Source organism: Gekko japonicus, unplaced genomic scaffold (assembly GCF_001447785.1).
Source record: "Gekko japonicus isolate JY-2015 unplaced genomic scaffold, Gekko_japonicus_V1.1 scaffold63, whole genome shotgun sequence".
Lineage (NCBI taxonomy): Eukaryota > Metazoa > Chordata > Lepidosauria > Squamata > Gekkonidae > Gekko > Gekko japonicus.
The window spans coordinates 2,228,856-2,243,385 of record NW_015168654.1 but is presented as its reverse complement, the minus strand read 5'-3'; the positions used below and the strand labels follow the sequence as shown (position 1 = coordinate 2,243,385).

General features: G+C 52.6%; 1 protein-coding gene across 1 annotated transcript in view; it reads left to right on the top strand.

The window, feature by feature from the left end:
• Positions 1-14,530, top strand: part of IFT172 (intraflagellar transport 172) — a 43,247-nt gene that overhangs the window by 18,007 nt on the left and 10,710 nt on the right. Inside the window, 25 exon segments of the mRNA XM_015415158.1 lie at positions 162-265; positions 370-455; positions 542-654; positions 755-922; positions 1,176-1,312; positions 1,501-1,608; positions 1,996-2,080; positions 2,783-2,875; positions 5,345-5,422; positions 5,570-5,818; positions 7,483-7,561; positions 7,802-7,922; positions 8,303-8,447; positions 8,539-8,628; positions 9,047-9,144; positions 9,367-9,502; positions 9,581-9,697; positions 10,296-10,438; positions 10,704-10,797; positions 10,895-10,959; positions 12,134-12,314; positions 12,984-13,093; positions 13,352-13,481; positions 13,749-13,847; positions 13,969-14,078. Of these exon segments, the coding sequence (XP_015270644.1) occupies positions 162-265; positions 370-455; positions 542-654; positions 755-922; positions 1,176-1,312; positions 1,501-1,608; positions 1,996-2,080; positions 2,783-2,875; positions 5,345-5,422; positions 5,570-5,818; positions 7,483-7,561; positions 7,802-7,922; positions 8,303-8,447; positions 8,539-8,628; positions 9,047-9,144; positions 9,367-9,502; positions 9,581-9,697; positions 10,296-10,438; positions 10,704-10,797; positions 10,895-10,959; positions 12,134-12,314; positions 12,984-13,093; positions 13,352-13,481; positions 13,749-13,847; positions 13,969-14,078 (2,939 nt within the window).

Sequence of the window (14,530 nt, the reverse complement as noted above, 5' to 3'; positions counted from 1 at the left end):
GCAACGTTAGGGAGTGAGGGCCAGCTCGAGGCCCCCGGTGCAGCACAGGGCAAATAGAGCAAGCCTTGTGCTTGGAAAGCCGACGCCCTCCCTCTCCCCCCCCCCTGCGACTCCCGCAGTCCAAGCAGGGACATCCCCCTCAAGCTCTCCCCTTGCTCCAGGTCTGCATGATCTTCAACGCAGGGGAGCTGACCCTGGTGGAGTACGGCAACAATGAGATCCTGGGCTCTGTGCGCACCGAGTTTATGAACCCCCATCTCATCAGGTGAGCAGCGAAGCCCTCTTTTATTTTTCTCACTGGAACCTCTGCAGGGAAGAGGGTAACTGGGCCCTCGCCCTGTCGTAATGCCTGTCTCCTCTGTGCCCCAGCGTCCGCATCAATGAAAGGAGGCAGCGGGGAGTGGAAGAGAACAAGCGGCTGGCCTATCTGGTGGACATCAAGACGATAGCAATGGGTGAGTGAGGCGCCTTCCTTGCTCCTGACACGCCCCCCCCTTTGACATAGCTCCTGAGCCACGTGGCTTTTCTCTGCCTTCCGCAGTGGACCTCGTGGGTGGCTATAACATTGGCACCATCAGCCACGACAGCAAGATTGACTGGCTGGAGCTCAACGAGACAGGTCACAAGTTGCTCTTCCGGGACAAGAAGATGAGGGTAAGGCCCCAGAGGAAGAGGCAGGGGTGGGAAGGAGGCAGTGAGGGCCTGCCTCCCCCTCCTCGAGTGCTCCCGTGACTCTTTTCCTTCCTCCCTCCAGCTGCAGCTGTATGACATCGAGGGAGCCACCAAGACCACCATCCTGAGCTACTGCTCCTATGTGCAGTGGGTCCCAGGGAGCGACGTGGTGGTGGGCCAGAACCGAAGCAGCCTCTGCGTGTGGTATAACATCGACACCCCAGAGCGCGTGACCATGTTCCCTATGAAGGTAACAGCCTTCCTCTGCTGGGGATTCTGGTGGCTGCCACGAGGCAGGTGCCCGGGCTCTGGCTTGGTGCCCAACCAGCGTCCTCTCTGTCTCCGCCGGAGGAAGGGAAATCTGGCAAAGCAGCTGGGCATCCCTCAGCTGGTGGAGGGGACAGCAAGGTCAGCCTCACAGAGGGCGGAGTGGTGCCAGGCCCTCCCATGCTTGCAGAGTGGGCGAAGGGCAATGCTGAACGAAGGGTTTTGACTCCTGGCAGGGTGACATTGTGGACCTGGAAAGAAGCAACGGGAAGACAGAGGTGATTGTGACCGAAGGGGTGAACACAGTGTCCTACACCCTGGATGAAGGGCTGATCGAGTTCGGCACAGCAATCGACGATGGCGATTACCACAGGTAAGGGTGGAAGAAGCGGGGCAGGCAGGTAGGCGGTCCTCAGTAGGAAGGAACCAGCAACCCCCTTGCAGAGCTTCATCCGTCCCCACAGAGACCACCTCTTTCAGGCCAGGGCGTTACAGCAACCTCCCCACTCCCATACCCTGCCTTGTGAGGAGCGGTGGTCCCACCTTCTTGTTTGTTCCCAGGGCCGTTGCCTTCCTAGAGACCCTGGAGATGTCCACGGAGACAGAGGCCATGTGGAAGACGCTGAGCCGACTGGCCCTGGAAGCCAAGCAGCTGCACATTGCTGAGAGGTGGGTTGGGGATAGGGGGCGTGATCTGACTAGTTCGAACAACCATCTGGTGACCCTTTGTACCCAAATGGCAGTGCTTGTGCAATCCCATGTTGACGGTGGGATTCCTCCTGTCTTGAGCTGCCATAATAATAGTCTTGATTAGGGCCAAACCCTGGACATGACATTAGGGATCCATGACCCTTTCAAAACAGCCACAACAGGCAATGGAATTTGACCTGGGGTTATCCGTGGCTGCTTTTTAAGGGTTGAACTACATGTTAGAAGATATGATTGCAGACCCTTAATGTCACATGTATTTCAGACCTCTGGTTAACTACCTCTGCTTGAGCACAAGCTGGCCTGGTTATTGCAGTGGGGTTCCCGCCTTTCCTACTCTCTTCACAGGTGTTTTGCTGCTCTTGGGCACGTGTCCAAGGCCCAGTTCCTCCATAAGACCAATGAGATTGCGGACCAGGTGGCCAAAGAATATGTGAGTGGCCCGTGTCTGTTTCTTCCCTTGCACGCGTACCCCTCTGCCCTCCTTTAAAGATACCAAGGAGGGGAGCCTCACCTGTATCTGTGGCTCAGTGGCAGAGCATCTGCTTCGCATGCAGAAGGTCCTGGGTTCGAGGATAGGGTTGTAGGCAATGCTCCCTCTAAGCCTTGGAGTCTTGTGAGCAAAAATCCTACTTTGTGAGCTACTGGCATTAAAGTTGTGAGTGAACAATTTGGCTGCTGCATCAATTAGTTTGCTCTGGAGCCCTCCTTCCTGATCTAAGGCAAAAATGTGTGAGCTGGAGGCTAAAAAACTGTGAGCTAGCTCACACTAACTCAGCTTAGAGGGAACACTGGTTGTAGGTCATGTAGATGACCTCAGCCTGAGACCCTGGAGAGCCTTTGCCATTCAAAGTAGACAGTATGTTGATGGGCCAGTGGTCTGATTCAGTTTAAGGCAGCTTTTTGTGTCTATTCACATCACACCCAGATTCTTCCTCAGGCTTTGGACCCCTGTCCATCTGAGCAGATGCTGTACTCACTCAGGGTGGTGATTACATTATGGCAGTGAAAAGCCCTGCTGCCCTTAACTGACCAGACAGGGTGGAAGGCACCCATTCTTCTGCTTCATGTCTCCAGGAGCAGGGAGCCCCCGTCTACTCCCTGCCTGACTGTAGACTGCCCCATTTCCTTTTAGGGAGGGGACGGCACAGACTATTACCAGGTGCGGGTCCGCCTGGCCATGCTGGAGAAGAACTACAAGCTGGCGGAGATGATCCTACTTGAGCAGGTGAGTCCAGGAGCCAGGCTCCCTTGCAGGCAACCCATCCCACCTGCACCTCTGAGTCCCTCCCTGCACCTCATAAGAACATAAGAGATGCCAATGTTGGATCAGGCCAAAGGCCCATCCAGTCCAACACTCTGTATCCCACAGTGGCCAGAAATACCAGTGCCATCAGGAGGTCCACCAGTGGGGCCAGGACATTAGAAGCCCTCCCACTGTTGACCCCCCCCCCAAGCACCAAGATGACAGAGCATCACTTGCCCCAGAGTCCCTATCTATACCTTGTGGCTAATAGCCACTGATGGACCTCTGCTCCATATGCTTATCTAATTCCCTTTTGAAGCCGTCCATGCTTGTAGCTGCCACCACTTCCTGTGGCAGTGAATTCCAAGTGTTAATCACTCTTTGGGTGAAGAAGTACTTCCTTTTATCCGTTCTAACCCGACCGCTCAGCAATTTCATGGAGTGCCCACGGGTTCTTGTATTGTGAGAAAGGGAGAAAAGTACCTCTTTCTCTACCTGCTCTTTCCCATGCATAATCTTATAAACCTCAATCATGTCACCCCTCAGTCGTCGTTTCTCCAAGCTAAAGAGCCCTAAGCGCCTTAACCTTTCCTCATAGGGAAAGTGTTCCAACCCTTTTATCATTCGAGTTGCTCTTTTCTGCACTTTTTCCAAAGCTATAATATCCTTTTTAAGGTGTGGTGACCAGAATTGCACACAGTATTCCAGATGAGGTCGCACCATTGATTTATATAGCGGCATTATGATATTGGCTGATCTGTTTACAATACCCTTCCTAATAATCCCCAGCATAGCATTGGCCTTCTTTATTGCAGTCACACACTGTCTCGACATTTTCAGTGAGTTATCTACTACAACTCCAAGATCTCTCTCTTGATCTGTCTCTGCCAGTTCAGACCCCATCAACGTGTATTTATAGTTAGGATTTTTGGCTCCAATGTGCATCACCTTGCACTTGGCCACATTGAACCCCATTTGCCATGTTGACGCCCACTCGCCCAACTTTGACAGATCCCTTTGGAGTGCCTCACAATCCTCACTGGTTTTCACCACCCTGAACAACTTCGTATCATCCGCAAATTTAGCCACTTCACTGCTTACTCCCAACTCCAAATCATTAATGAACAAGTTAAAAAGCAGTGGACCAAGTACTGATCCCTGTGGTACCCCACTGCTTACACCCCTCCACTGGGAGAACTGCCCATTTATACTCACTCTCTGTTTTCTATTAATTAGCCAGTTTTTGATCCATAAAAGGACTTGTCCTTTTATCCCATGATTTTTGAGCTTGCTTAGGAGCCTTTGATGAGGAACTTTATCAAAAGCTTTCTGGAAGTCAAGGTAAACAATATCTATTGGATCCCCCTTGTCCACATGTTTGTTCACCCCCTCAAAGAACATTAACAGGTTAGTGAGACAAGATCTTCCCTTACAGAACCCATGTTGAGTCTGCCTCAATAGGTTTTGTTCATCTATGTGCCTACTAATTCTTTCCTTAATAATGGTTTCCACCAATTTACCCGGTATCGACGTCAGACTGACTGGCCTGTAATTTCCCGGATCTCCTCTGGAACCCTTTTTAAAGATGGGAGTGACATTAGCTACCTTCCAGTCCTCAGGAATGGAGGCTGATTTTAAGGAGAGATTACATATTTTTGTCAGGAGATCCACAAGTTCACAATTGAGTTCTTTCAGAACTCTTGGATGTATGCCATCTGGGCCTGGTGATTTATCAGTTTTTAAGTTGTTTATCAGTTTTAGGACCTCCTCTCTCGTCACCTCAATCTGACTCAGGTCTTTCAACACCCCTCCCGAACTCAGCGGCTCTGGAGTGGGCAAGCACCTCTCATCTTCCACAGTGAAGACGGAGGCAAAAAATGCATTTAGCTTCTCAGCCATTTCCCTATCATCCTTCAGTACTCCTTTTACCCCTTGGTCATCCAAGGGCCCCACTGCCTCCCTGGCTGGTTTCCTGTTTCTAATGTATTTGAAGAAAGTTTTATTGTTGGTCTTTACATTTTTTGCTATATGCTCCTCATATTCCCTTTTTGCATGCCTGACCACAGACTTGCATTTTATTTGCCATAGCCTGTGTTCTGTTTTATCAGCCTCACTGTGACTAGCTTTCCACCGCTTAAAGGAATCCTTTTTACCTTTTACAGCTTCCATTACTTTGTTTGTTAACCATGTAGGCTTTTTCTTATACCTGTTTGTGCCTTTCCTAACCTGCGGAATATTTTTTTTTTGAGCTTCTAGAATTGTAGTTTTAAACAGTTTCCAAGCTTCCCCAATGGTTTTGACCCTTTCTACTTTTCCCTTCAGTTTCCTCCCCACATGTCCCCTCATATCAGAAAAATTACCCCTTTTAAAGTTAAAAGTGGTTGTGTGAGTCGTTAAAAGTGGTTGTGTGAGTCAAGTACTTTTTAACTCATACTTTTTACCTTCATCTAGAATGCTGTGGATGAAGCCATGGAGATGTACCAAGAGCTGCACATGTGGGACGAATGCATTGCGGTGGCAGAGGCCAAAGTAAGATGAGGCTGGGAGCAGAAGGGCTTGCACTGGTCAGGCCCCATGGGTGGAGATGGTGGCTCTTTGTACCAGTCGGCACAGTCTGCAAGGGCAGCAGATCATTCCAGGTGTGTCCACTTTGTGTCTCTCTTCCCCTTTTCCCAGGGCCATCCTTCCTTGGAGAAACTGCGCCGAGGGTATTACGAGTGGCTGTTGCAGACACAGCAGGAGGAGCGGGCTGCAGAGGTGCAGGAGAGCCAAGGGGACTTGCAAGCAGCCGTCGGCCTCTACTTGAAGGCGGGGCTGCCGGCCAAAGCGGCACGGCTGGCCATGGGCCGAGAGGAGCTGCTGGGCAACACCGACCTCGTCAATCGCATTGCCACAGCTCTTATCCGAGGGGAGCTCTTCGAGCAGGTGGGGCTTCTGACGGGGGCTGGAACCGGAAGTGCAAAGGGCAGGGGAATAAGGCCCTAAAAGGAGTTGCAAGGCAATGTCAGCCTCTGCATTTGCGTTGCCATGGCTGTTCTGTGAGGGGGGGCCACAGAGGTGGGAGCGTCCCCTGTTCCGGCATCAGCCCCTCCCTTTTAGGCTTCATTGGCATCCAGCCTCCGTCACCCGTCTCACCTCTGTTTTCTTGGGACCCGCAGTTGGCAACCACCAGGCTTTTGAGCTGTCCCTGCACACCTTGGCAGGGTTGCTACATTCTTCTGGCATACAAAGAGTGAATGTCACTTCAGGCTAACGTAGTGTAGAAAGACCCAGCTCTTCACCCCTAGAGCGAGAAAAGAACAGTGCATATTTATACAAGAATGGGTTGGGGATTTGGGGGGGGGGGGGAGAAAATACCAAAGACAGAAAGAAAGACTGGAACTATCTAAACTCACGTCCCTACAAAAGACTGAAAGCCTTCAGCGAAGGCAAAATTATTCAAAAGAAAAATAATGGATCTTTTTTTTAAAAAACCCCATATAAGCTACAACAACCTTCAGCCACAAAACCAACACAAACAAAACCATTCATGTGGAAATGGCAGGGCTCCCCAAAGTCCCCGTTTCCCAGTCACCGGGGACAAGGCCTCCTCTATCAAGAAAGGAAAGTACGTGTATTCGAAAATGAGGTGTCTGATCTAGTCCTACTCTGCTGAGGGAGAACACGGGTTGGCAAAACTGTAAACGAAATCAAAATAAAACAAAAAAGGTTTGTAGGAAGGTTCCTGCTAATCTTCCAGTTAAAAGGGACTTAGATTCGTGGATGAGAGGGCTGTCAGTGGCTACCTCCACATTCAGAGGCAGTCAGCTTCTGAATCCCAGAGCCAGGAGGCAATATTGGGGGAAGGCCTCGGTCTCTATGCCCTGTTGTTAGCCCTCCATAGGAACCGGTTGGCCCCTGTGTGAGACCAGATGCTGGACTACATGGACTTCTAGTCTGATCCAGCAGGGCTCTTCTTATGTGCAGGACTGCAGCCTTGGTCTTTTCATCTCATGGGTTCAGGGCTCGGCTTGTTCAGGAGACTGATGGAAGTGGCCAGTCTTTTCAGTGAGTTAGCAAGGCAAGAGAGCTGCAGACGGTAATGCAGTCCACCCCAGAAGCTGCGGTTTCTGATTTATTTTGTCTTGCAAGCAAACCTCTCCTTATCCCTTCAGAGTAGGCCTGACTAGTAGCAGGGAACTCAGCAGACTCAGCCCACCATCAGGGTGTCCCCTTCTCTGCATATGCACAGCCTCACTTTCTCATTCTTCTCACTTTCCCGTAAGGGCTCTGGGGGCTGGGGTGGGTTTTCCCAAGGGTAAAGGCCTGAGTGGCACTTGCTTGTGCATCAGCACAGCTGGGGTTACAATTATGGTTTCCCAGGCGAGAGGCTTGGGGTGCAGCAGGGTTCATCTGGACTCTGGGTACCAAAGGGACACGTGACCCCCCAAAAAATAAATAAATCACGAATCAGGTCACTGTAGGCTCGTTCTGCTTTTGTTCAAAAAAAGGCCTTTCACTTGCCTTTGAAAAAGAGCTGGAGTTGCACTCTGTTCAGTTTCTCTTGGGAAGGGATTTCAGCGAGGGCCCCTCTTATGTCTGTGTCTCAGGCTGGGGAGCTGTTTGAGAAGACTCGGAACCCCCAAAGGGCGCTGGAGTGTTACCGGAAGGGCAGCTCTTTCCTGAAAGGTATCGGACTGGGCAGGGGGGCTGCTCCCTAAGTTCCTGGCTTGGCTACGTTTTAGCCTCCTAACTCCTATTTTGAGCTCATGTGGGGTCTCCTTCTCCAGCCCTGCCTGCCGCTGCATTCCTTAAGACCATTGTCCTGGATCTGATCCGGATCAAGGAGTCCAAGGAAGAGCAAGCGGGCCCGGGGCTCTTCCTCTTCCTGCCGCCCTTAGGCCTTTCTTGTGTCTCTCCTCCATGCAGCAGTGGAGCTGGCTCGTCTGGTCTTCCCAGCGGAAGTTGTGAAGCTGGAGGAGGGCTGGGGGGACCATCTGGTGCAGCAGAAGCAGCTGGACGCTGCCATCAACCACTATATTGAGGCCAGGTAAAGGCAGGAGGGCCCTGACCGGACTAGCCAAGGCTCATCAGTTCTGGGAAGCTAAGCAGGGTTAGTGCCCTGGTTAGTGCTTGGATGGGAGACTGCCAGCAAAGTCCAGGACTGCTGCACAGAGGCAGGAAATGGCAAACTGTCTCAGAATGTCTCTTGCCTCGGGATCGCCATAAGTGGGGTGCGACTTGACAGCACTTTACACACACAACAGCCCTGGGAAGGCACCCTTCCTTGTTGGAGTTGTCTCTGCTGGGCACTGTGGTGTCTGGCCGCTGTGTGTGGGTTTTGGCACCGTCCCCTGCTCCTTCTCTGTTCTCCTGGAGAGCTGCGGCAGCCAGGAGTCTTGCCCTAAGAAGTGTGTCCTCCCACTCCAGGTGTGCCGTCAAGGCCATCGAGGCGGCCATCGGGGCACGGCAATGGAAGAAGGCCATTTACATCCTGGACACGCAGGACAAGAAAACGGGAGCCAAACACTATCCCAAGATAGCCCAGCACTATGCAGCCCTGCAGGAGTATGAGGTAAGGCCCTCCCCCCCACCACCCACCCAAAGTCGCAGGCACCAGGTGAGTGTCATGGCGTGGTTGAGCAATGTGGCACTGGTCTCTCCAGATAGCCGAGGAGGTGTACATCAAAGGAGACTGCATAAAGGATGCCATCGACATGTACACGCAGGCCGGACGCTGGGAACAGGCGCATAAGGTGAGACTCCTGTCTGCAGGCCCTGTTCCTCTTGCACGTGTGCATGGCACTGACTTGGGGAGACACGGGCTGCCTTTAGATGTCCTTCCAGTTTTTGATCCCCACTGCACGATGAAGGGAGCTTGCCCTTAAAATTCACGTCAACAGTCACCGGTAAACGAAATCACAGGCCCCGATGCAGGCGTGCCTGTCTCAAATGGAGGCTCACTGTGGGATCTTGCTGGGGCTGGGCAGAGGAGAAATTCCCATGCTTTGAACTCTAGAGGGCAAACGCTTTGCTTTTCTAAAAAACCGAAGCCAGTTGGTCTGTCCTGAATCGCTTGCACTACTGAAAGAAATGGGTGGGGGTAAACTAGACCCTACTTTGCGGGAGGTCCAGGGAGATCATTTTAGCCTGGGGCCTGCCATCTCTCTACAGCTGGCATCCAGGTGCATGAGGCCGGAGGACGTGTCTGTGCTGTACATCACTCAGGCCCAGGAGATGGAGCGGCAAGGGAAGTACAAGGAGGCCGAGCGGTAAGTGGCATCGCCGCAACCGCCTGAGCTGGGATTCCAGCCCACTTGGATTGTGGGGGAGGCCTGAGGCTGCCCTGGCCGAAGAGGCACTGCCAGCTTTGAGCTGGTCTGAGTTCTCTGGTAGTTGTCTGGAGCCGAAGGCAGCCGGCTCTGCACAAGGCTAGGGGTGGCACTCTCCCACGCACTCTGGGGGCCGTCCTCTCAACACCGCGTCGTCCCCAGGCTGTACGTCACGGTCGACGAACCGGACTTGGCCATCACCATGTACAAGAAGTGCAAGATGTATGACGAGATGATCCGCCTGCTGGCCAAGTACCACAAGGACCTGTTGAGCGATACGCACCTCCACCTGGGCAAGGTGAGAGTTCTGGAGAGGGCTTTAAGGGGCAGGGGCAGGGAGAGCCAGCCTGGTTAACGGACGGGATTCTGGTTTCAGGAGCTGGAAGCTGATAGCCGCCTGCAGGAGGCGGAGTATCATTACCTGGAAGCCAAGGAGTGGAAGTCCGCCGTGAACATGTACCGAATGAATAACATGTGGGATGAGGCCTACAGGGTAAGGGCAGCTCCCAGCATACACTGCAGTAACAACGATAGAGATTGTTCCCAGCAGTCTACCAGCTGAGCCCCAGATGGGTGGCTGTGTCATGTACTGTACCCATTGCTGTCTGAATGGAGAGTGACCTGTGGGGGGGGGGGTGACATCCCTCTCCCAGTCTAGTGTTTCCTCACTTGGCATATTCATTCACCACTTTTCTTCCTGAAGAAGCCCGAAGTAGCTTATGGCAATAATATAAAAACTCAATCCAAAATACAGTAAATGAAATACGCACATCTTACATACGACAAACAAAAAATAATTACGTCCTGGGCTGGTCCTGCATCCAGTGGACCGAGGCTACAGGGTGCCAGATCGAGGGCCCTTTGGTTCTTGCCCTTGGAGTTGCACCCCTGCCCACACCCAGAGCTTACCCCTGGAGACAGGAAGCACGAGCAAAACCGCCACTTCAGAGGCTGCAGCTGGCAGCACAGACCACTCTCCATGCTGAAGGGCTCACCCGCTGCCTGGGACTTGGGGAGGACATTCTTCCCTGGGGCAGGGGAAGGGGGAGCCGCTGCACGCTCAAGCCCTCCCTGTCTTTGCTCTGAGGCAGGTGGCCAAAGCGCACGGCGGGGTGAACTCCCACAAGCACGTGGCCTTCTTATGGGCAAAGAGTCTGGGCGGAGAGGCGGCTGTGAAGCTCCTGAACAAATTTGGACTCCTGGAAATGGCCATTGACCATGCGGCTGACAACAAGTGAGTGCGGGGCGGACAGTCTTTTCGCGTCCAAGCGTGTGCTTTTCCACTGGCATGGCCTTCGGGGTAGGGGCTGTCTGTGGCCTCCCACAATGCACTGGGCTTCTACAGGGGGGTCCTACCGCCTGCCAGCATGGTAGCCTCTTGTGGCTGTACCCTCCTTTGTGCCCCGTATTCAGCTAAGCGCCCGTGGAGCACCCTTTGCTGTCCGCTGGAGTCAGGTTAGGCCCCTCTCCTCCAGCCAGCTCCTTCTTCTCCTCTGCAGCATGTTTGACTTTGCCTTTGAGTTGGCTCGGCTCTCACTCAAACAGAAGCTGCCCGAGATTCATTTCAAGTACGGCTCCTTCTTGGAAGATGAGGTAGGAGTGCTGGTGTGGGATTGGAATCAAGTAGGTGGGATGCCCATGGTAACTGTCCTGAGACTCCCACTCTATCCATCTTTCTCCTGGTGAACAGGGCAAATTTGAAGAGGCAGAAGTGGAGTTTGTGAAGGCCGGGAAGCCCAAAGAAGCAGTCCTGATGTAAGTGTGCCCTTTACCACAGTAGTGTCCCTGGCTTCTGACCTGGCTTCTCTCTCCTCCAGGGCCCCCATTTCTGGTCCTATCCGGCTAGGTCTGCTGGGAGAGGGCCTTCTAACCTCTTGGGAGTCTCCTAGGCTGTTTGTGTTGGGTAATTTTAGGGATCCAGACCCTAGACCTGAATTTTAGACCTAGACCTAGAATTTTAGGGGTCCAGGGATCCCCAACCCCATTAGGGTTCTTTTCTATGGATGGGTGGAAGTCTGGCTAGGGAACTCAGGCCTCCAGTGGGAGAGGGAAACACAGAGAGAACAGTTGCCTTAAACTGAAAGTATTTATTAACTCTAAAACCATACACAAGTAAAACTCAATGGCATATATTCAATATCGATACCCTATACCTGGTATAGTGTGCACTTCAGAAAGAACAAGGAATTCCTGGACTGTGGACCAAGACCTCACTCAAGCCAAGGTGGGGTGTTGGCTCGAACAAAGCCCAAAGCCGCCTTTTTATTCTCATTTCAGCCAATAGGAATCAAGGAAGGAGTCAATTAAAAATGTTCCAAACTTGCCAAATACCCACCTATCCTAAATTGATCATTTATTTCTTCACTTATTTATTCATTCATATTTATAGTCCCCCCTTCCCGCGAGCAGGCTCAGGACGGGTAACAACATTTTATCAATACATTAAAAGCAAATTTCATTAATACAATAATTAAAATATTAAAACATTATACATTAAAAAGGGTGGTCACCATTCTTCAGCAAAAGTTTATTTTAACGGTTGCGAGTGGTCCTGGCCAGCAGTTGTTAGAAAGGGAAGCAAAACCTCAGGGAGGCCATACATGGACATCCACTGCCTCAGCCGAGGGCCCGGCGGAACAGCTCCGTCTTACGGGCCCTGCGGAATTGAAGAAGATCTCTTTGCTAGTGTGACCTTTAGCCCAGATATATTTTATTAATCTACAGGGCAAGGCTTTCGTTTTTATGTCTAGGCTGCCAGCAAAAGAGCAAAGGCTTATGGGACTTCTGACCCAAGAAACCAAAGTCAGTTATAGCAAAACCTACAGAGAGCAGAAAGGCCCAGGCTCATTGACCCCAGAATTCTGCAACAGTTTGATTCTCTCTTTTCGTGACTGTCTCTGCTCCACCCTGTTCCACTGTGCTGCCCCAGGCACGCTCATGCCCAGAATTGGGCTGCTGCCCAGCGGGTGGCCGAGGCCCATGACCCAGACAGCGTGGTGATCGTGTTGGTTGGCCAGGCTGATGCTGCCTTCAAGCAAAAGGAGTTCCCGAAAGCGGAGGCCTTGCTGCTGCGAGCTCAGCGTCTCGACCTGGCAGTGAAGCACTACAAGGTGGGAGAACCCCGCATGGGACCTCTCGGCTTTGGCGGGGGTGGGGTGCCTACCCATGAAGGGCACATCAGGGTATCGTGCTGAGACCAGAGTAGCCCCCTCCCCAGCCCGCTCACTGTTCTCAGACAGGGAATTAGAGTATGGAGCGGGGACGGGCTCCCCCCCCCCCTGTCCACAAAGGGTTCCCATAGAAATAAAAATACAGTACTCAGAATGTGGTGTGTGCAAGATTAAATCTGTGCAAGCCGAAAGGCCAAATCATGGGGGAGGAACCACACTTTCTCTTGATGGTGGGAGCGCATCAGTGGGATAGGGAGCAGTGGAAGAAAAGGGATCTTGCAGGAGATGCACCAGCTAACACAGCGTGCTCGTCTGCTCCTCTGTTGGTCATTTTGTGCCAGACGTCTGCTTTTGCTGCTGGCCATTAGGGTGGGCATCACCATGGTCCCGTGTGGACTGGGCAGAACTGTCATAAAAAATGGTGACACCCAGTGGTTCCCAAAGGACCCCAAGGATTTTATGGCACTGAAGAATGATCCCCCCCCCCCATGGGTGGTTTTGAGATTCTTCTCCAGATTGCTCAGGACCCAGACGTCCCCTTTGCTCAACAATCTCTCTCCTTATGAAGGCACTCACGGTCATGAACCTGTGCTTGCTTCACACCCCCAGGAAGCAGGCATGTGGGCCGATGCCCTGCGGGTCTGCAAGGAGTATCTTCCTGGGGACCTGGAGGCCCTGCAGGAGGCGTACGAAAGAGAGGCAACCAAGAAGGGTCTCAGGTAAGCAACTCTGTAGGAGGTGAGGCCTAGGAGTGGGTATCCCGGCATGCAGAAGATGGCCTGTGGTCCCAGTCACTGGCCTCTGGGATCCTTGTACCAACACTGGGATTACCTCAGCCAAGCTCCCCCCTCCCCACCCCGTTCCTAGCACAATAAGGCTCTGTGGTTAGGGGAGGGGAGGGTCCCACATTCCACTGGAGGCCCCAATTGCTACTGCACCTCCCTCCAGACACTTACCAAGACCCTGTTGACTGGCAGGGGCATTGAGGGGATCCTGGAGCAAGCACGTGAGTGGGAGCAGGCAGGCGAGTACTCCCGAGCTGTGGACTGCTACCTGAAGGTGCGCGACCCGGGCAACAACGCCCGGATGGAGAAGTGCTGGATGAAGGTAAGTGACCACTGTGGATCCACAGAACTGTTCCAGTGTTAATCTAAGGCAACCAGTTAGGAGGCAGGGTCTGCTCAGATGGCACGCGAGGTCATTTGCAGCAATTGCCCTTGCGGGGCTTGAGGTCTCCTCTCTGTTCCCCCATGGCCAGTGCCTTGTAGGCTGTATGTGCCCCTTGCTACCTTCCAAGCCCTCGTCCATGGTAGGTCATCGTTGCCCCCTCTTGCACTCTGGCTTCGTGGGTTTGAATCCTTCGTCTTTTGGTAGGCGGCAGAGCTTTCCATCAAATTCCTCGGCCAACCCCGGAGCATCGAGGTGATGCGAACGGTGGGACCTCAGCTAGTCAGCATTGGCAAGTTCAATGTGGTAAGCTCACTTACCGGGACTGGAGCGTTGCACTTCAGAGCCAGCGCTTGCATGCGCACACCCACTTTCCCCTGTGTGGAAGGAGCAAAATGTGTGTAGCTGATTCCTTACCCATCCTCAGGCAGCTGAGCTCTACCTCAATCTGGATATGATCAAGGAAGCCATCGATGCCTTCATGGAGGGGGAAGAGTGGAACAAAGCCAAACGGGTGGCCAAGGAGCTCGACCCCAGGTAACTTCCCTTGTTGGTGAAGCTGCCGTAGACTGTCATAAGTAGTGGCTCCTCTGAACCCCGGTATCCTCTGCTATGAGTGCCTAGGGAGGTGATGAGCTCCCCCGCACTGGCAGTCTTCAAGAAGCAGCTGGAGGAACACTTGTCAGGGATGCTCTAGGCAGACCCTTCATTGAGCAGGGGGTTGGACTAGATGGCCTGTATGGGTCCTTCCAACTCTACGATTCTATGACCGGCAGTAGCTTCTCAGGGTCTTCTTGGGCAGAACACGGTCTTTTCCAGCTCCGTTCCTTGTAACTGGAATGCCAGGGACTGAACTGAGGGCTTTTGACAAAACATGCACTCACCCACTGAGCAGCAGCTTCTGGCTACTTGTCTAAGAAAGACGAGAATGTAGAGGCAGAACGAAGTGTATATGTGTCTGCCTTGCAAGCTCTTAAGGATTTTAGGGG